This window comes from Cyrtonyx montezumae, unplaced genomic scaffold (assembly GCF_038088225.1).
Source record: "Cyrtonyx montezumae isolate F1298 unplaced genomic scaffold, pur_monq_1.0 scaffold_3, whole genome shotgun sequence".
Classification (NCBI taxonomy): Eukaryota; Metazoa; Chordata; class Aves; order Galliformes; family Odontophoridae; genus Cyrtonyx; species Cyrtonyx montezumae.
Window position 1 is genome coordinate 24,594,071 of NW_027072034.1, and position 19,985 is coordinate 24,614,055.

General features: G+C 42.7%; 3 protein-coding genes across 4 annotated transcripts in view; 1 reads left to right on the plus strand and 2 right to left on the minus strand.

Annotated features, from left to right (window-relative positions):
• TPP2 (tripeptidyl peptidase 2) overlaps window positions 1-7,078 on the plus strand; it is a 45,862-nt gene extending 38,784 nt beyond the window's left edge. For both annotated transcript variants that reach the window (XM_065740941.1, XM_065740942.1), the window contains 2 exons: window positions 5,571-5,690; window positions 6,304-7,078. In XM_065740941.1, the coding sequence (XP_065597013.1) occupies window positions 5,571-5,690; window positions 6,304-6,393 (210 nt within the window). In that variant the 3' untranslated portion in view covers window positions 6,394-7,078. The remainder of the gene's footprint in view (window positions 1-5,570; window positions 5,691-6,303) is intronic.
• The window catches only part of POGLUT2 (protein O-glucosyltransferase 2), a 232,493-nt gene that overhangs the window by 179,810 nt on the left and 32,698 nt on the right, over window positions 1-19,985 (minus strand). The window lies entirely within an intron of this gene.
• Window positions 7,573-11,545, minus strand: METTL21C (methyltransferase 21C, AARS1 lysine). The gene is made up of 4 exons (XM_065740945.1): window positions 11,313-11,545; window positions 9,893-10,035; window positions 8,244-8,361; window positions 7,573-7,984 (listed from the first exon to the last, which is right to left on the minus strand). The coding sequence occupies exons 1-4, from the start codon at window positions 11,455-11,457 to the stop codon at window positions 7,590-7,592; spliced, it is 801 nt and encodes a 266-aa protein (XP_065597017.1). The 5' UTR covers window positions 11,458-11,545; the 3' UTR covers window positions 7,573-7,589.

A 19,985-nucleotide genomic window follows, 5' to 3' on the forward strand; every position in this document is an offset into this window, starting at 1 on the left:
ACAGGAATGAGGAGTGAAAATAGCTTGACTTCAGTTCTTAGTTTGCTTTGAGAGTAGCGCACCCCAGTGGCTTTCCTTGCTAATAGATTTGGAACAAAGAACTAAGGCCAGACCCAGGTGAATGATTCTCAAAAGAGGAATTAGTACTGTTTCTCTTCATTGCTTTATGAAAGTTTTAATGTTTGCTGTGGTTTGTATTCTCCCATTTCCATTGCTAACGGGCATCATGCCCACCTGGTAGTTTCCACAAGAACTAACTGTAGTAAGCAATTTGACAGCTCAGACCTGCTGTTCAAGCTGTTTGCACTATGCTTTCCAGACAGCAAAGGAGTACTCCGTGTGGTGTACAAAAAAATAAAGCAGTGACAGTGCCCTCAAATGGGTTACAGGCACTATGGGGCAATAGCAGAAAATAAAGAAGGAAGTGATTCATCCCTACTGATAATCAATGACAGCTTGAGAGGAACATGATTACTATCCAGAGAGATGCTGCTCCCCTGGCTGCTAATCCTTAAATGGGGGTGAGGAAGGGTGGACCCAGGCTCCACTCCTGGTCACTCAGCTGCATAGCTTGCACCTGAGCTCCCCGGGTTAGTTGTGCATTCTCACCTGGTGCTCAACCGTTGTTTGAGGCCGTGACCTGGCAGTTCCACCAGATGTAGTCATTCAAAAACATAAACGTATAACGAGGACCCAGTTATGCTTTATTTACCTCTATTAATGTCCAAGAATACAGATCTGTATTATGGTATAGTCTGATATGAAAATAGATAAGAAAAAGGTAGTTATGTTCAATTGTCTATGGTTGTAAACTGTGAGAATAGCAGTATATGTATATCATGGGCTGTTGCTTTTCTACAGGAAATGAATTTAACAATTTGCAGCTCCTTCCTTCCACTCACTTCTAACAAACTGCATATTCATCTATTTTCATCGTGACAAGTTTTGTAGGTGGGATTGTGCTTAAAACTTTCTCAACCTTCTGTCTGAATCGTCTGTCATCTTGTTTTAAATATTGCCATTGGTTTTCTTCCTTTCTAACTGTTTATCCATGTAGAATAATTGTTCCTATAAGTCTTTGGCTCCGTGTCGCATAGTTTTCCTGTTTTATTACTGGGGTATTTTACTACTTTAAAAACATTTTGCTTAATGCAAATAATTTTGTTCTGAAGACTGGTAGAGGAAAAGTTTTGAGCATCTAAGGAGCCTTAGTGTGCATGGAGCTCACATCCTTTTAGGAGGGAAGTTTGAGAATAGCCTTGAGAACTTGTTAGTAGTATTTAAAGCTTTAAAAACAAATTCTAAGAAACAGCCACGTATTGTTGCAACAAAGGACAGGAGTGTCTCTTCCATTGATGATTTTCAATACAACTGACTTGGGCTTGACAAAATTCACATTGTTAAAGAAAAAATGGCTAGAATGCATTCCCGTGTCTGTATTCTGGACAGACTTAAATGGGACCGACAATTGTGATGTGTTAAAGCTTGCTTGTATTGCCTAATTGTGGGTAACTCATTTCTTTTTTGGGAATTAGAAACGCGGAAGGAGGAAAGGTGAAGTCTGGAATAGTGATGTAGGATCAGAAGTAGGCCTTGTGTTGAACAACCTCATAATCCTCAAGAGGCAGCTGAGTTATTCTAGCACGTGAGGTTAAAGCTGAAAATGTGGAGCTACAGGCGTACTGAGAATATCATCACTTGTGTGTTTTTGTTCATCCTCTTGTAAATCAGCTACTATTTGCATCTCTTTTGCTGTATGTGCGTTACCACAGTGTGTTCTTAACTTCCCTTAATTGCCTGTTTTCCACTGAAGTGTCATGCTTGTTGTCATGTTATAGCAAGTATGTAGAGAAAACTGGTGCTCGCTGTTGATCGGAAGCATGTTGTTCCTATTTCCATCTGTTCTAGTTAGATCACTTGTCTCTGAAGTTTTATTTTAGAAGGCGCATGAGAGAAAATGCATGTTCTACACAGAAAAGCATTTTGAATATATCACAGTTGAGCCAGCTCCATTCAGCTGCTATTTGTTTGATTTATGTGATAGTACTTTAGTACTGAAGTATAAATTAAGATATTTTTTTAATTTACCTGAATATAACTGTAAACTTTGTAGAGCCAAAATGACCAGTTTTAAAGGAAACTGCTACGGGAGAGTAGGAGGGTTTTACCTATTTCTTACTGACTCATCTATACAATTTAATTCCTCGTATCCGCAGCAGCTAATCCAAAGGTTAAGCAAAAAGTCATGTTTAAAAATAAGCAAACAGATAAAATACCCAGACCTTTCCATCCTGCCTTTTAAGCATCTTTGGCGTGGAGCGTTTTTCGTATTACTGTCAGACGCAGCTGTCTGTTCCAGCAGATCGTACTCAGTCACTGCCAAAAGATGGTTGCTGTGCACTTGATTCCTTGAACTCCCTTCCCTCTCTTGAAAATAAGATAAGTCAATTTTTGTATGAATATTGCTTTTATTTGTAATATTTGATAGAGCAGAGAGGCAGCGTAAGTGCTAGGAGATGTTAGTTTAATACCCATGGGTGTATTTGAGCCTGAAGAAAGTCACTCACTGATAATTAAAGCATGACAGCTTCAGTATTCTTACTGCGAGGTGTGTTGTCTATAGATGTTGTGTAACCTAGCATTTTAATTTAGTAAACGTAGATATTGCTTTAACCAACAGCTCCGATAATGAAGTAATGGATTATGCAAGTCTCTTTTCTTTCTGCTGAAGGTTGGTCTTAGGAGTCCCAGAAAGGTTTTCATTAGGAAACTGTTCAGTATTGCTGGATTTTAAGCGTGTGGGTTTTTGAAGAGCATTTTCAGATTTGAAAGCGTGGTAGCCGTGAAAACGTCTTGGGAGATCATTTCAGAACTTTATCCTCCAAAGTATATGCATGTGTCAGCAAGTTAGGCTGGCAGTCAGGAGGTCAACATCCAACTACTTCTGTGGGTCTGGCTTTTAGTACACTTATTACTACAGGCCACTAGCTTGGGGAGTGTAGGATCAAGCATTTATCTCCCAACCCCAAAGCATCCTAAAAATGTGTATTGTTTTTATTTCCCTTGGCCAGTTTCTCATCTGTATCAGTTGTTCTACAGAAGCCAGCCTTGTATTTATTGAAATTATGAAGTAATATCAAGCGTTTAGAATTCATTCCTATTCTTACATCCAGCAACTGCTTTTGTGTGCTATGGATTTATTTGCTGTTGTTACACGTTCTGATAGCAGCTGTTTGTTGTATCTCAATGGCATTCCAGTTTCTATAGTTTACACGTACTGAGGGATGGCCTCCAGTTCTGTGATACTGTAAAGCACTGTTGTCGTTATAAGGCTTAATTTGATCAATATATGCACAAGTTATAAAGTATTATTTCTTGATTTTTTTTTTGCTTGTGAATTTATACTGATTTTTAAAGCATTTCATGCATTATTCTTAACTTCTAAAGTGCTAACAATTTTTTAGTATTTTTACTTGTTTACAGGGTTGTTTGTTTTTTTTTTCAAGCACTTAGGCAGAAATTATCTTTTATGAAAAGGTCTCGGAGCATTGTTTCAAACTTTTGGTCCTTCAGAGATTATTTTTTTTTCTCATTTAGAAATACCCAAACTTTTATTTGGCCAAAGTAAGGGTGTTTCGTAAAATACTTTGTTTTCTTGCCACAAAAACTCTAGGAAGCCCTGTTACGAAAGAAATGCTGCCAAGTGGCTTTCCTCCTGCCTTTATCACTGATGTTCAATAACCATTCAAAACTTACAGGGTCAGGTAAGAGCTTTCTTAATAGAGCAGTGCCATTATTTCTGGATAGCCTTTAATATGTTACGTATGCTGAAAGCTCCAGTGCATCTCTCACTTAATTTTGGTTTGTTTTCTTCTGTTTTGTTTTGTGGTTCTATCATACTTCCGGAAAGGATTTATTTATTTTCTCATTTTATTTATTTAAGTTTGGTTTAATTGATGGAGTCTGCTAATGGATCCACTGAGCAGTTGTTCAGAAGTGCTTGGGTTGAGAACGCAGCATGCAAAGTACTTTTCCAATAGAGATATTTGGAAAAATGTGTATGTGAATGGTGCTGTACGCTCATTGTTGCATATGTGTGTGTGCTGTAACTAGTACAAGTTGACTCAAAAGCCATTGCAGCTTAAGTGAGTACTTTGACATAAACCACTGCTGGAAGACAGAAGAAGAATGAGCAATGCTTGAGTGCTTGGCATACAAACTGTTTGGCTCTTTAGAGCCTGGAAATGATACCTCCACTTCCGTGATAATTAAGGGTGCTATTTCCTTTTCTAGCTCAGACTTTTAAGTATAGATACTGTAAGGAATTGCATGTCAATTAATATTCAATAAGAGTATTCAGTTAGCTAAAATTAGGCAGGTTCTTCAGTCCTTGCAGGGTAGGGGTATCAGATTCCTTACTATTCTATTGCTGGAAAATATAAAACAAATTTATAATGCAAATTATTCATTTCTGAACATCCTTGAAGTGGTCTTCCGTTGGCTTCTCAATGGTATATTTTAAGTATATATTGGAAAACTGACTTTGATGTGAGGAGTTGGAGAAAAGGAAAATCACTGTACTGAGTTGAGTGAGGGGAAAACAAATCACAAAGTCTAATTCCAGATTTCATTATAACTTTGCTAACAGTAATAGTAATGCCGTGTTCTCCAACTTCAATGCTGTCACTCTTGTTAAAAGGAAGAAAAAAACAAAAGTAAAATAGGCTCCTTACTATGAGTATTCCAAAGGGAATAGATGGAAGTGACTTGATTCACCACTAATTCTTAGTGATGGGTGAAGTAGTGTGAACCACCTCGCAGCACTCTGAACACTGTTAGAGTGCACAGAACCTGATTTACTTTATCTCTGAAGTAAACGCATTCGTTTATATCTGCTAGTTACAGTGTTGTTCAGGAATTGTGAACTCTATCTTTGGAGTCTGTATTATCAAGAGGAAGCTTTCTTATAATCTGCTCTCAGTGCAGTGCCAGTGTTGAGGAGTTGACCAAAACCCGAGGTTTGTCTTCATGCTTCCCTGTCTTCATTGCCTGTTTTATAACTACGTGCATACCTCTGTATGTATACATATGTATATACATATATCATTCAATATTTATGTTCATATTTGTTTCTGCAGTAAGTTTATGTCCTGCAAGCCAACACTCTTAATGGGGTCTTTGTTTCTGTGGATCAGAGATATATCTGCCTGGGTCTTGATGATTTTATTTGGTTTAAACTGCTTTTGTACCGTACAGTTGTGCCTCTGTTAATGAAAATCCAAACCTAGAAATGTGATGAATAAAGAATTCAAACAGTGATGTCTATACTGCAGAAAATGTTCTAAAGTCAGCTACGTTCATGAAGTTATAAGTAGTTTCTAGGAAGTTCTTGTTTGTAATTGCTACTAGGAATCATCTGTTTTCCTGACAAAAAAACCCAACAATCTGTTTCATGTAAATGTTTTACCTTAAATCACTTCTACTACCTGCAGACAGTCTGCTATTATTTGTTAAGCCTTGTAAGAGCTGAGTATTATAATAATCTAAGCTGTTTCATTTTCACGTTGTAGGTTTTGACCTTTGCCTATAAGCATGCGTTGGTAAACAAAATGTACGGGAGGGGTCTCAAGTTTGCAACAAAACTTGCAGAAGAAAAGCCAACAAAAGACAACTTGAAAAACTGCATTCAGGTAAAGTTTATTTAGTCAAATAATGGGCTGTATTGATGCTGAGTAAATGTTTAAACCTAGGAGGCATATAAACTTTGTTATATTTTACATTGTAGAAGTCATATTCAAAATGTTAACCTTATCCAAACTTTTGAGGTTTGGGTCTGTTTTTAAGAGAGATTTCTTGTTTCATTTTTTTTCTGTTGCATCTGGTTGGTAACTGTCACTTTTAGCAGATTTACCTTCTGGTATTTATATACTGCAGAACATCTGGAACTTTGAGACAAATTTGCCAAAACTCTTCTGTGTATTTAAATCATTATTGGTGTTCAACCACTGTTATCAGTACTGTAATTAATCACAAGTACTACTAGAGTAACACAGGTAGAGAATTAATGGGAAGTACTATACCTCCTGTGAAGTCTGATCACATTAAAGGTTTGTGTGTTGATTTGAAAGGCTGTAGATCGCTTGGCTTTTCAGGGCTAAGTAAATCAAAGTTCTCCAGACTTATCTTCCCGATTACAGATATCCTTAGTACGATGTTAATGCAGTGTGTGTTGGAAGGATGTAAACCGAGGAATAAGACCCGTGAGTGTCTCACTTCCTTTGTTTTAATGTTTTTCTCCTTCAGTTAATGAAGTTGCTTGGATGGACTCATTGTGCAACTTTCTCAGAGAACTGGCTTCCTGTTATGTATCCCCCTGATTATTGTGTATTCTAGAAATCCGAGACTTGTAAACCTTAAAGTGATCCTATATGGGCAGGATATGAAAAGATAAGTGATTTTTTTTTTTAATAGGGACGCATGTTTTCATTACTGAATGTTGATTATTAAATTGTGTGTATTTATCAGTAAAGGCACCTGGGTACAACTTAATACCTGTTAACCCGACTCCAGTCATCAGGGAGTCACCTTATTGTGCATCCCATTGCTGGCAATGGATGTGCCAGAACTGCCAACACAAAAGATTCGGAATTAGGCTGACACAGCTTACTGCATGCATGTTAGGTTCTTAACTGTTAATTTTAACTGTAAACCTGTAAAAGCTCCGTATTTTTTACAGTAAAATGACTTTTAACGCGTTTGATCTTAGTTTCATTTTCAATCGTATGAAGGCCTTAAAGCTACTTTAGGAGTAGCTCAAATCTTATTTATTAGATGAAAGTAACGGGACATAGTTATCCATATTGTTTGCAAGAGTTTACATTTATGGTTTTGTTTTGTTTTTTAAAGAAAAATTCAACCTCTGAAACTGTTAATACACGCAACTCAGAGTTGCTGATACATAGGTGCTCCTGTAAATCTTCATTTGGGAATGTTTTCAGGCAAACTCAAAACTACACATGGACCTGAGTATCAGGGCAGGCTGATACGTGTCCGAAGTGCCAGACAGTTAGATCTTAACCAGGTACTGTAAAGTTAAACATACATGTTTAAAAATGTAAAATATGGCAGAATAAACGTGCAAGGCTGATGATCACAAAACACCACGTGCGCTCTGATACTTTAAAAGATGATTTTATGAGTAATAAAAACAAATGACAGAACTAAAAATCGCTTTATCCGGGATTACGTAAATGAAACTCGCAGAGGGAGAACACCTTACCAACAGCAGAAGTTCAGTGCAGCCTGGAAGGTCAGTGCTTTCCCTTAATGCCTCCCTGCTGTCTGACTGCTTATTAGCATTGTTCCTCCAGTAGAGTGAGCTCGGCCTGCTTGAATAGGTTGCACGTATGAAGCCAAGACGAATAAACTGTGTTACTGTCTTGGCAGATTTCTGCTAACAGTTAATGCGGAATTCAAATGCAGCTACAGACACAAATGCACGGAGGGCGTGCCGTACTTCCACATCCCAGTCCAAACTGCAAGATGCTGGCATTAAATCAAAACTAGTGGTTGTTTTTGTTTGTTTGTCTTCAGTTCTCTCTTACCGTGGCTTTAAGCAACTTGACATTTGATTCTGGAAATTCCGCTAGGACAGATGTATCAAGTATACTGCAAAGTTGTTCCAAAAATTCGTAGTCTGTACTGAATCTGAATTTATTTGCCCATAGTAATACTGTCCCTGGCTGACAGAAGTACACCATCGTTGCTAGCAGGGCATCCAGAGCAGTGTGATGGTATACCACATCACTTGCCAGTATAAAATCATAATGGTAAGTTGATAAAGGGAAGTCTTCTTGGAGGCCTTCTCCCCACACCAGTTTTCTCACTTCAGGTTTGTGCGTATTCATGTTGTGTGTATTTCTTGAAATATTAAATGTGAGATTTTCAAGGACTTCAGGCAAATCAGTAGCTGTAACATAAGCTCCTAAAGAATACATAGATTGGTTTTAATTCAAGGGTCTACAGTTGAACCTAAAGATACTCAACTTTTTTGTTGTAACTTCCCCTGCTTCCCCCCCTCAGCGGTCACTAGGGTCTTTATTAACAAAACAGTATTCAACTGACTTTGCTTTTGAAAAGAAGCAGTGGCCGATGTGTTCATTTCAGCTGTTGCTTCATTGCTTTAAAGTGACAATTGCAGATCTAGGTCACGTTTCATAAGAAATGTGAAATATTTTACTGACCTAAGATGCAAGCCACGATGGAAACCAAGCCTGTTCCAGCACCGATTTCCAAAACTTTCTTGTCTTTGAGGTTGAATCGTTCTTGATTTGATTCCAGATATTGAGACAAAGCCAGTGCCTGTAATAGTTACCACGTATTCATAAGATGGTATCAATTAAGTTGCACAAAAATTAATTTGATGTTTTTATACTGTATTTTTTTATACAGTGGAAAACACTGATGGCTGTAACATAAACATAATATGGAAAGAAACGTTGTGTCCTGTTCTTTATATCAAGCAATCCAATTAAAGCGGTTTGTTTTTAATTGTAGGTTTTGCAGTAGACTTTGTATACCTTTTGAGATTCCTCTCACAGCTGCAGATAGGCAGTGTTCAGATGGGAACCATGCACGAAACAGCACATAAGAGATTTAATATTATGCAGAAAGACATGCTATGGTTTAGAATCACGTTCTGTTTGTTAATGTAAAATAGATCCAGGCTTCAGAGATTTTTTGGTGGGAGGAATTGATTTGTATTTGTGGTGAAGGCAGCATTAAAAAATGGTTATTTACCAACTCAACATGTGCCTTGATGATACGGGAAACTGAAAAGATGGTTTACCACAGGGTTGGAGAATTATTGCTTCCCAATCATATATGTGTGTATATACATAATACTTTCAGAAGTGCCTGAAGCATTTATAAACAGGCAGTGTATATTGTATTGATAAGCAACCTAAACAGATGCCAAAGAAGTAAACCACCCTTTTGCTTGTCTTCTTTAGACTGCTGTTAGGGTTTTCACTCCTGTGCTTTTTCATAATGCAGCAGTGACTTCCTGCCCTGGGAAGGCTGGCAGCCCATCAATCACCGGTCCAATTTGTGCAAGCTCTTGCTTTTCTTGGAAAGTTTTACCATCCGCATTCTGACACCCAGTTAATTTGAGAATTGATGTTCTGACAGAATAAGATACTGTTTCACTTATCGGTGCACTTTATTTTTTATTTTGGGGATTTTTTTGGTCAGACATTGGTGAGCTTTTCCAATAAATGTGGATCTGAAAAATTCTGAAACCCTCGCTTCCTTTGAAGGCATATCTATGTAAAGTTCTTTTTGAGAGCAGGAGGAGCGAAGGGTGGAGGAGACCTGTTTGCAAGTATGGGTTTCCATACTGCAGTGGAATACTTCAACTGTTCTTTAAAAGAAACATTTTCATTATTGTAAAATCCCTTATGTTTAATCTTTCACCGTTTTCTCCTTTAGTCTCCTTTTTGTAATGCTGATTGATTGCTTCCCAGCAGTGGCTGATTGGAACTGTGGAAGAAACTGAACACTTCTTTCCAACTGTTTCTGAACCATTTTAACATTATCTTTTTTCCAACATCTTCATCCAGCTGACAAGTAGGAAGGCAGGTGTGTGCATGTTGTTTTTTTTCTTACTTCTGTAAGTAGAAATAATTTACCAACTGTTCACTTCCCTGCCCCACTTCTTTTGGTGCCAACTACCAAATTAGTGTAAGGCAGAGCTTTCTGCTCCCGTACTTCTCAGCTTTGTTCCTCACAAGGAACAGCTGTTAACTAAAAGATTATCTTGAGTTTTGTCTGCCATTGTCATGACTGACTTATCTGTCCCGTCAACTCCCTGGGTGCCATATTGAGTACTCACCCCAGGCCATACCACTGCTCCATAGTGTTCTATGGATTCCTGGATGACAATCTGCTGCCCTGCGTAAGTATAGTGCTCTTTGTCGAAGTAGTGGGAAACTCTAGGAACCCAGTTCTGCAGTATTTTCAGAATCACTGGTGAATCTGAGAGAGACAGTGAGAGAGAAAGCAAACCTGGTATTTTATACGCACATGTTAATGCAGGGCTTGTTAAAGGATGGGAACTATCTTGTGAATACATGCAGAGAGAAAGCTGTCAGGTCACTGAGTTCATGACCATCCGCTTTCCAGCCACGGACAGTCTGCCTGATGAAGGAGCAGAAGCAGTGTTTTTAACAGGCTGCCCAGAGAACCTTTGGATGCCCCATCCTTGGAGGCACTTGGGCCAGGTTGGGTGGGCCCCTGGGCAGCCTGGTGGGGGCAGCCCTGCACACAGCAGGGGGCTGGAGCTGGACAAGCTTTAAAAGTCCTTTCCATGGTGCTTTACCCATGTCAAAATATAAAATAGAGAGCTGATTTCTGTAACTCATTTTATATTTGAAATTTAGGTACTGCTTCTTAACTTGTTTTTATCCTACCAGCTCCTGATATAAGGTACAAATACCAAACAGCTGTGTCTTTCTGTCTTTAGGTGGTAATATACTTAATTAACGTGACAGAAGATGGGCAGCAGATAGAGAATGCTGAGCTTCACATTTCAAAAACACCTGATACTCAATAAAAGAACTGGGTTTCCTCAGTTCATAACCCTTCTACAAAAAGGGGGTTCTGAAACTCTTTTTTCAGTGTATGTTGAAACATACAATGCCGTTGAGCAACGGTCAGTGCTACCGTAGTGTTGTGCTAACATCCCATCAAAGCACGTAGGCTCTGTAGGATGGGTTTTCGGGACAGCTCAGCTTAACTGCTCCATCCAAACTCACTGAAACAGGGCACTTAATGCAGCTGTTGGGAGCCTACTGGCAGGATACATGTGGATGATAGGAAATTCAGCTGCAAAGAACAGTTTCGCTCTGGATTGCGTGGATTTTAATTGATGTCTGCCTGCAGTTCCTGGTAGGTGTTCAAGCAAAGCAGTTTAACTTGTGTTAAAACTTGTAATGCCACAGCTTCAGCAGTGCAAGCCCAACCAATGCACGTTATAATCAGCTCTCTGGTGGTGCTTAAGAAAGAATTCTCTGATGTCTAAATAAAATCCCGTGGCTTTTTTAGAACATACATATCAATTATGGAATTAGAATAGTTTTCCAAGATTAGGTCCAAAAATAAATTACAACAGGGGGGGACAACAACAACAACAAAAAACTGGGAAATGCAGAGCTCAAGAAAAAATGTGACAGATCTACTGCCTGGAGACAGAAAAATGAAGCGATGAAATGCCAGCATGCTACAGCCATTACAGTATTTAAAAAGGGTTATACCTGAGTGGGACTCTGCTGTTGATGTGCAGTTGGAGCTGCAAGTGCAGCTTTCAGAGTTGCACTCCTCTTCATCCACTTCTTCTGCAGTTTGGCAGTCCGCTGCTCTTTGCATCATGTTGGGAAATGGCTGCTGTGTGGAGATCATGGAGGAAGATCTGAAATAGAAACACGTATATACATGTGTATAACAAGTTAAAGGCAGCTCCTTTGTGTAAGATGATTGGTAAGCTGGCTGCGGGATCTCCCCATCCTGCTGTAGCTCCTCCTGGGCTCAGGTTGGGTGGCCTCGTGCTGCTGGAGGTTCCTCTGGGCATCTCCTCCAACCTCCAGGCTGGCAGGTACTTTTTAAGGGCAGAACAAGCGCTGATGTATGGGGATTTATTTGCACATGGTACTGACCCCATTGACCCAATATCTTCCTTACTACTCTGTTTATTCACAGGCACAAGGTTTGTGTGCTGAGTCCCGTAGTACTGTGTTCGTTCACAGGCCTGGCAAGTGATTTTATTTTTTCACTGATTCAGAAAGGACAACACTTTAAAGTAACAGTTCTGCAGATTTCACTTTGTTTTCTTCCTCCTTGGAGTGCCTCCATCTGGTGGGTTAACGAGTCCTGGCCGCATGCCCTTTGTGTGTAATTCAAGATACAGTGGAGGTATGGGAGGTAGGAGACAGAAAGTAATGCTGAAGCCACAGCAGCCAGTTCCTGGCACTTGGGTGCCTTCACATTATATTTCTCTTTTGCTTTTGGCAGTGTGCTCCCTCAGAGAACAGCAGTGGTTTCTATGCAACCTCACGTTTCCAGAAGTACTCTGCCTGCTCTCAGCAATGCCTCTTTTTTTTCCCTATCTGGAGCTAGAATAAGTACTCTGAATTGTTACTGCAACAATTCAGACTTGGCCTTGTGAATACCACAGAACATATTTGAAACAGCTTAATGAACGTGTGTTTGCTGCTGCACTGTTAAGCACTTGCAGTACACAGCTCCTCTGATACCACCCGGTGCAGATGTACTGAATTCAGAACTAAATGAGAGATGTTCTGTTGTGCTTTAAAAATTGTTATGCTTTCTCCTGGTTTTCTTCTTTGAGATCCTCTGAAATAGGAGTCAGCTTAAATGTTTGTGAAGACGCTTTGCTGTTTTTATTAAAACCCTTCTTAAAAGGATCAAGGGATCCAAAAATAACCAGCACTCACACAGATGGACCCAATCTGTCCCCAAAGTTCCTCAGGTGCCTGAGTTCTCAGATGATAATCTAGGAGAAGAGATTATGTGCTCCAGATTTATTCATAGTGATATTTTAGCTACAGACTGTGTGTAGTCTGGATTCAAGTATATTTGTGTGTGAACAGTTTTCATTTATTACAATAAATGATAAACTCTACCTGAGGGTGTGGGCACAGGCCCCTTTTCGGTGCTTTTGTTGCACATGGACAGCACTGCATCATTACATGCCCCGTGTGCAGGATGGTCAAGTTGCTGCTGTCTTTCTAGAATACGAAATGTCAGTTTTCTGATCCTTATTTCACTGGATGTGGTCCATCTCTTACAAACATTTAATTTATGAAGATAATACAGCAAGCGAATCGTGAGATGGTAATAAACCTTCCAGTAACACTTTATCTCCTCTAATAAACCTCCTGCCTCAACCTGAGACTGCTTGCTTGGAAAGCACGTTTCAATCTGACTACGTGGCCCTAAACATTGGGAAGAAAAAAAAAAGTAGGTTGCTGAGCAGCAGTACTGTGTCACTCAGTCCTCAGCTGTGAGCACAGCTCTGCTGAAACGCTGTTCCCTTTCCTTGGCACACGGTCGCACCGTGTTGCCACTTGTAGTCAGAACTACCATGCAAAAGCTGCCTTCATCTGCTCAGAGGGGAAGTGCAGCTGCACTGCGCTGTGAGCAAGGACTGGCCGTGCACCCAGCGTTTCTGAGCACTCAGGCCAAGTTCTCACACACTGGGTAATGTGTGTGTGTACAAAAACACTGCTATACACCCTTATATTTCAGCCCACAGGTACATGCATCCAAACGCAGGAAACCAATAGCAGCAGTCAAACCCGGTGAAGCACCGCACTTAGGTGTGCAGGGCCAGAGCAGGCGAGGAGCGAAGGGCTGTGTTAATTTGTTAGTCATCACGAAGCAGCCACCTGAGGGTTAGGACAGAGGAGCAGTGCTGTTACCTGTAACGGTGCAGGGTGCTGGGAGGCTCCCACAGGCCGATGCCTGCTCCAGAGGTTTTTATACTGCCGCGCACCTGGAAGCAGCCGTGCTGCCCGCCGGGGCTGCCGGGCTATTTACAGCAACATGACCAGGCAGCACGCTCAGATCTTTTCCACTTGTGGCATGAAATGCAAACGCCCCAGAACCTCACAGTCTCGAGTGCTGCAGCCTCAGAAACAAAACTCTCAACCTCTTCCAGCCTCTCGTTTTTCCAGGCTGGCTGTGCCCCGTTAGGATCCCCGATGCTGACCCAAGGGAGCAGCTGCGTGCGGGAGGCACAGCCCAAACGTGGGGGAAAGTGAGAGGCCAGAGAGGGCTTGTAAGGCCTGGCAGCCTCCCTGCAGTGAGTCCTGCAGCCGGGAATCGGGAGCAGCAGCGGTTTGTGGGAGCCCGAAAAGAGCCCTTTGGGGCCGTGCGTTTCCCGCCTCGGCCACGGGATGGCTCCAGCAGTCGCACCAAGTGCGGGAAACGCCTGGATGCTTGCGCTAAGACCCAAGACCCCCTGCTCTCGTTTCTCTGAAATGTAGTATTTAAACGAATGTATCTGTTTATTTATTTATGGATCCTAGGGACCGAGCTATTAAGCCATGTCTTAAGTGCTGCACCTGGTCCTTGAGCACCACGTAGCCCCCTCCGTTTCCCCTCACTGTGGAAACGGGGTGCCCTGAGTTGGTCAGGAGATGACAGCAGAAAGAATTAGGCAGGCACGTCACCACGAGAGTGACTGTCGTCCCTGTTGAGCTGATTTTGTCGTTGCTGTTGTTTTTAAGCCATGATCTTTCAAGTAGGCACGCTCCTGGCTCTCACACTAGTGTTCTGCCTCCACAGGTGGATGTAGCTCAGGCCAGTACTGCTGCCAGTGCTCTGCCTTCAGCTGCGGCACTGGGATTAGTGCTGAGCACGGGCACTGTGCTTTTTAAAATCAAACCAAAGGGAAGGGCTCGCCCCTTGTTGTGTCTTGTGCAAGCACTGCTTCAGCATCAATGGTACAGCGTAGTTAGGAATAAATTAGGCATGGGTTCATCTCTTGCTTGTGAGTTACACACATAGCAACACCAAAGGCCTTAGACCACCTAGCCACAACCTGCTGCTATGGGCAGGGCTGTCCCTCACCAGCTCAGGCTGCCCATCCAGCCTGACCTTGAGCACCTGTGGGCTTGGGGTACCACAGCTTCTCTGGGCAGCCCATCCAGCATCACCACCCTGAGTTTCTTCCTAACATCTAGCCTAAATCTCCCCTCTTTTAATTTAAAACCATTCCTCTGATCTGTCACTCTTGGGCCATGTAAAAAGCCAGTCCCCCTCCAGCATATGAGCTCTCTTTAGGTACTGGAATGACACAGTGAGGTCTCCCTGGAGCCTTCTCCAGGCTGAACAAGTGCAGCCCTCAGCCTGCCTCCACAGGACAGGTGCTCCAGCCTTCTGGTCATCTTCATGGCCCTCCTCTGGACTCGCTCCAATAGCTGCACATCCCTCCTGTGCTGGATGCAGTACTCTAAGTGGATCTTAAGCAGGCAGAGTAGAGGGGGATAAGTGTGGCTTGAAGCGGAATTAAAAGTAAGCTGAAGAATTGCAGAGGGATCTCTGATACATTGTGAGAGGTGCAAAAATGATAAATGAGGTGCTGTGCTGACAGGCTCAGCATAATGCAATGGGACGGGCTCAAGCCTGGTGTCACTTAGGAAGGAGATATTAGTGGCACTGGCAACTGTTATACAAAAATACCTTTCCAAAGTATATATCAGTAGTCAAAAAGATAAGGGGGCTGTTGGGAAGTGTCTGCATTCTCCAAAACGCAGGGACTGCTGCCGTGCACCCATCTGCCAGGTGAAGCTTGCTCCAGGTTATCATCCTCGGTAGGATGCTCTCCCCATTCCCACAGTGGTGGGATGAGCACCCAGCACCCCGCAGTACCAGTAGCCTTCTCAGTCAACAACAGCCAAAGGTGCAGAGCAGCACGGAGAGAATCCTTGAAGTAACCCCAGTGTTTTTATTACATTTTTTAAATGAAAAGATCCCTTATCCTAGCCTTCTGTTGAGCACCTAACTGAGGGGGCTGCCTTCCTTACTGACAGGGGTACGGCTTCTCAAAGGCTCTTGATATTTTGTCTCCAGCTTCTCTAAGTTTCTCCTGTCATGGCAGAGGTCCATTAAATTAATCACAGTGGTTTAACTAGGTAGAACACTTTCATGTTAAGGGGCTGGCTGGAGAGGGAATGTGGTGGTGAGTATGTGGGGAGGGAGGACCAGTACCTGGTACAGCTGGGTGTGAAGAGTGCATGTGGCTGGGTGAAGTTTCTGGTGAACCAAATCATTCACCTTTGTATTGTCAGTATTGACAGCAGAGAAAATAAAGACGCCTATGGTGTTCGTTGCAGCTGATGATGTTCTGTTGACTGTGTAAAGTCACATACTTGTGCTTCCCTCAGCAACGAGTTATGGTGATGTCTCCAGCTCTTGCTGAGACAATTTTACAAAACTCAAAGCTGCGTGCCCTTGGGGGACTGTTTCAGTTTGGACTTCCCCATTGATCTCAGTCCTCCACAGTGCTCCCTCTGTATCGGGGTGGCCCTGTCACCCACAGGACAGCTTTCTCACCCAGGGCCACCTCACTGCTTGTTTGTCCCTTTGTCTGAAGATACACCACTCCCTGGGGAGGAAGTCACTGGAGCTGAACTGTCTGCTGTGATTCTTGAGAGAAGGATTCTAACCCTTCACCAAGGAGCTCTCAGCCCTGCTGTAGGCAGGGTACTGCCTTACTTTCTTGGTCCCCTCTGCCATTTCTCAGCTGGTAGCTCAGAAAAAGACTCAATGCCATCTGCTATTTTTTCCTTATGGCAAGGAAAGAGATCATGAACTAATTCCACAGAGCTTTTTATAGAACAAAGATCGCGATGGTCTTAATTTACTGAACTGGAAGTTTTACAGCACGGCTGATTTATTTGATCTGTTTGGGGCTGGTTACTATATACACAGATGAAGAACCAAATAGAGCCGGTTATGTTAAGGGTAAACACCCCATTCACAGCACGATAGGCTTTGGTCAGCTGCAGCCAACACCACATGGAGATGAAGCTGGCAAGGCATTTTGACAATTTTTTTTTTTTTTTGTCATGGGATGCATGGTTATATTCTTTTGTAATTATATTTGCCTGGGATTAAAATTAAGCAAGTCCTGATTCAGGAGAAGCCACTGAAGTCAGGGAGTTTTGCTGTGGTAATAGCTGATGGAATTGTTCATCAATGGAACCCAACTGAAGAGGATCCTTGCTTAACAGCCACTTGTGAAAATGGGTGTTTCCCTGCATACGAGTGGGAGTAACTCAGCCTTAGTAAAAAGCATCAGGTAGAAGAACCTCTATTGACTTGGCAGTCAGTGAGTGAAGTGTTTTCCAACAAACCTAGCCTTGGATGAGCTCAAATACAAATTCAAAGGGCAGTAGAACGTCTCCATATTACTGTGCAGTGGAATAAAAAATCAACTGAGAGTCAGAGCAGCTCTGTGCCTGAGTAGTCCTCCAGCCTGATGGTGGTATTGACACCAAAGTAATAATGCCATGCTATGACCCAAAGGTAAAATACTGTCATTGGAGACAGTGGGATTTTTGCCTTGAACTACAAGGAATGTAAGACCTTAAAGCTGTAACATGGCTCATGTGAGTTTGCTATTTTATTTTTCTTGTCCTGTTTTGTTGGTTGTTTTTGACTTATACATGGGCTGCTCTGAAAGTCATAGAATCATAGAATGGCTTGAGTTGGAAGGGACATCAAAGATCATCTATTTCCAACTCCTCTGCCACAGGCAGTGTTGTCAGCCACTAAATCAGGCACTAGATCAAGTTGCCAGGGCCCCATCTAAACTGTTCTTGAACACCTTCAGTGATGAGACATCCGTAATTTCTCTTGGCAACCTGCGCCAGTGCCTCACCACTCTCGTAGTGAAAAATTTCCCTGACTTCTAATCTAAATCTCTTTTCATTTAAAACTGTTCCCCCTTGTCCTGCCACTATTAGCTCATGAAAAAAGTTAATTTCCTTCCTGTAAGTGTTGAAAGGCCTGAGCCATCTCTTCTTGAGACTGAGCAAGCCCAGCTCCCTCAGCCTGTCTTCACAGGAGAGGTGCACCAGCCCTCTGATCATCCTCGTGGCCTCCTCTGGACCCACTCCAACAACCCTATGTCATTCTCATGCTGGGGGCCCCAGGCCTGGATGCAGTACTCCAGGCAGAGCCTCACGAGGGCAGGGCAGAGGGAAACAATCCCCTCCCTCTCCCTGCAGGCCATCCCTCTTTTGGTGCAGCCCAGGATACAGTTGGCCTCCCAGGCTGCAAGCGTGCACCGCTGGCTCATGTCCAGCTCTTTGTCTGCCAGAACCCCTGAGTCCTTCTCCACAGGGCTGCTCTCAAGGTTTTTTTCTCCCAGTCTGTACACATATCTGTGATTGCCCCAACCCAAGTGCATTTGGCCTTGTTGGCTGCCACGAGGCTCATGCAGGCTCACTTTTCAAGCTTGTTCAGGTCCCTTGTGACAGCATCCCCTACTTGTATTGCATCAACTGCACCATTCAGCTTGGAGTCATCAGTAGATTTGCTTAGGACTCACGCAGCCCCACTGTCTAGGTCATTGATAAAGGTATTGAAGAGCACTGGCCCCAAGATGGACCTCTGGAGGACACCACTCACGGCCAGCCTGTACCAGGACATAGAGCCATTTGTATTCTGTTCAGTTTTGATGTCTTGTGGCAGATGGGAACAGAGGGGCAGTCTGACAAAACGTCACCTGACATGGAAGTGCATATGTAGAGAAGGTGTGTCATTGAATTCCTCTACGTGGAAAAAACTGCACCCATTGACATTCAGTGATGCTTGCTGAATGTTTATGGGGACCAAGGGGTGGATGTGAGCACAGCGAGGCAGTGGGTGGTGCATTTCAGCAGTGGTGACAACAACAGTGGGTCCTGCTGGAGAAAATGCATTGCTAATGGTGGTGACTGTGTTGACAAAGAGTGTTCTGTAGCTGGGAATTTGCTCTATCAAACAGTGTTTTGTGCTCTTTGTATCAGCTGAAGTTTTCATGGATATAAATAGGAGGTGACCAGCATTGATGTGAAGCACCAGTTGGGCTACATTGCCTTTTGGGGACATATGGCAAGGTCTGACTGTTTGAACAGAAGGGACAGTTTGGGTATGGTTTCTATCAGTGGGATCCCTTAATCTGGGTGTTTCTTTTGCTTACCCTGTCACAGTGTGTGCAGGTGTGAGATGAGAAGTCCCAGCAGCACAGCTTCAGGTCTGCACTGGGCTTGGCAAATCTGATGTCCCATTGCCCCTGCAGTAATGCTGTTTTTTCTGGCCCAGGGAAAACAGAATTACGTTATCTGAACAGTACCAGTAATACTTAAGCTGTGAAAGATTTGCCTGACAGCTTTTGTGAGGTTATTTGGAGACATTATTTGGTCAACACTGTTGCCTCAGGGTTAAAGCTGCTCCCCATCACCACTACCACAAAGAGGAAGGAATCAATTCCTTCATTTGAGGCTGAGCAAATGGAATGTTTGCCTACTCAGCCCCAGAGAAGGCAGTTCCAGGTAGAGAAAATGGTGAAGGATATTACCTTTTTCATCCATTTGTCCTTCATATAACAGTAATAATAAATCACTCAGTGGATGGACATTCAGACAAAAAGCAATGGAAGGAAAAGGAAGGAAGGAAGGAAGGAAGGAAAAAGAAGGAAAGGAGGGAAAGGACTCACCTATACTGATGCATGCCTTCTACCCCACACTCTGATCTAGCATTGGTTGCTCCCAGCAGCCATCACACTTCGGTCAATAGCAGCTCAGCCTTCAAACAAAGTCTATCCAGAAAGTGGCCTGGTCCAAAGGAAAAGAACAGGAGCAGAGATAAGGAACAAGCAGGTTTCTTTTTGCATTAAAGAAGTGCCAGTGCCAGCAGTTGTAAGTAATAGGGCCCAACTTTTTACAGAATGTGCACTTGTACCATGCAGAACCCTGGTAATACTGTCTTTCAAACACATTGGGTTTGTAACATATGTAACAGTGAAGCACTGCTCATTGGAAGGAAGTTGGACTAGATAACCTTGAAGGGTCCCTTCCAACTCAAGTGATTCTATGTGCCAGTTAGGCTCATCTCCCTACCTTTTTCCCTTCCACCTCTCCTGGGGTGTGGGTCTGTGTGTCGCTCTGCCCCATTTAGTCACGAAACTGGGTGAAACCAGCCCCAAACCACTGTCATTCTATGATTCATTAACTACTTAGGGTTCATCCAGCATTGATGTGGGCTGAGGAGGCACTGCCCTTTCTCAGTGCATCCTCCTGTGTACAGCAGTGAGCTGCCCACAGGCAGATGCTAAAACTTCTGCACATTGTTTAGCTTCTGTTTGGTGCTCTCATTTCCTAAGCCTGTACTGAAGCGTCACCAACGCAACCTGAAGG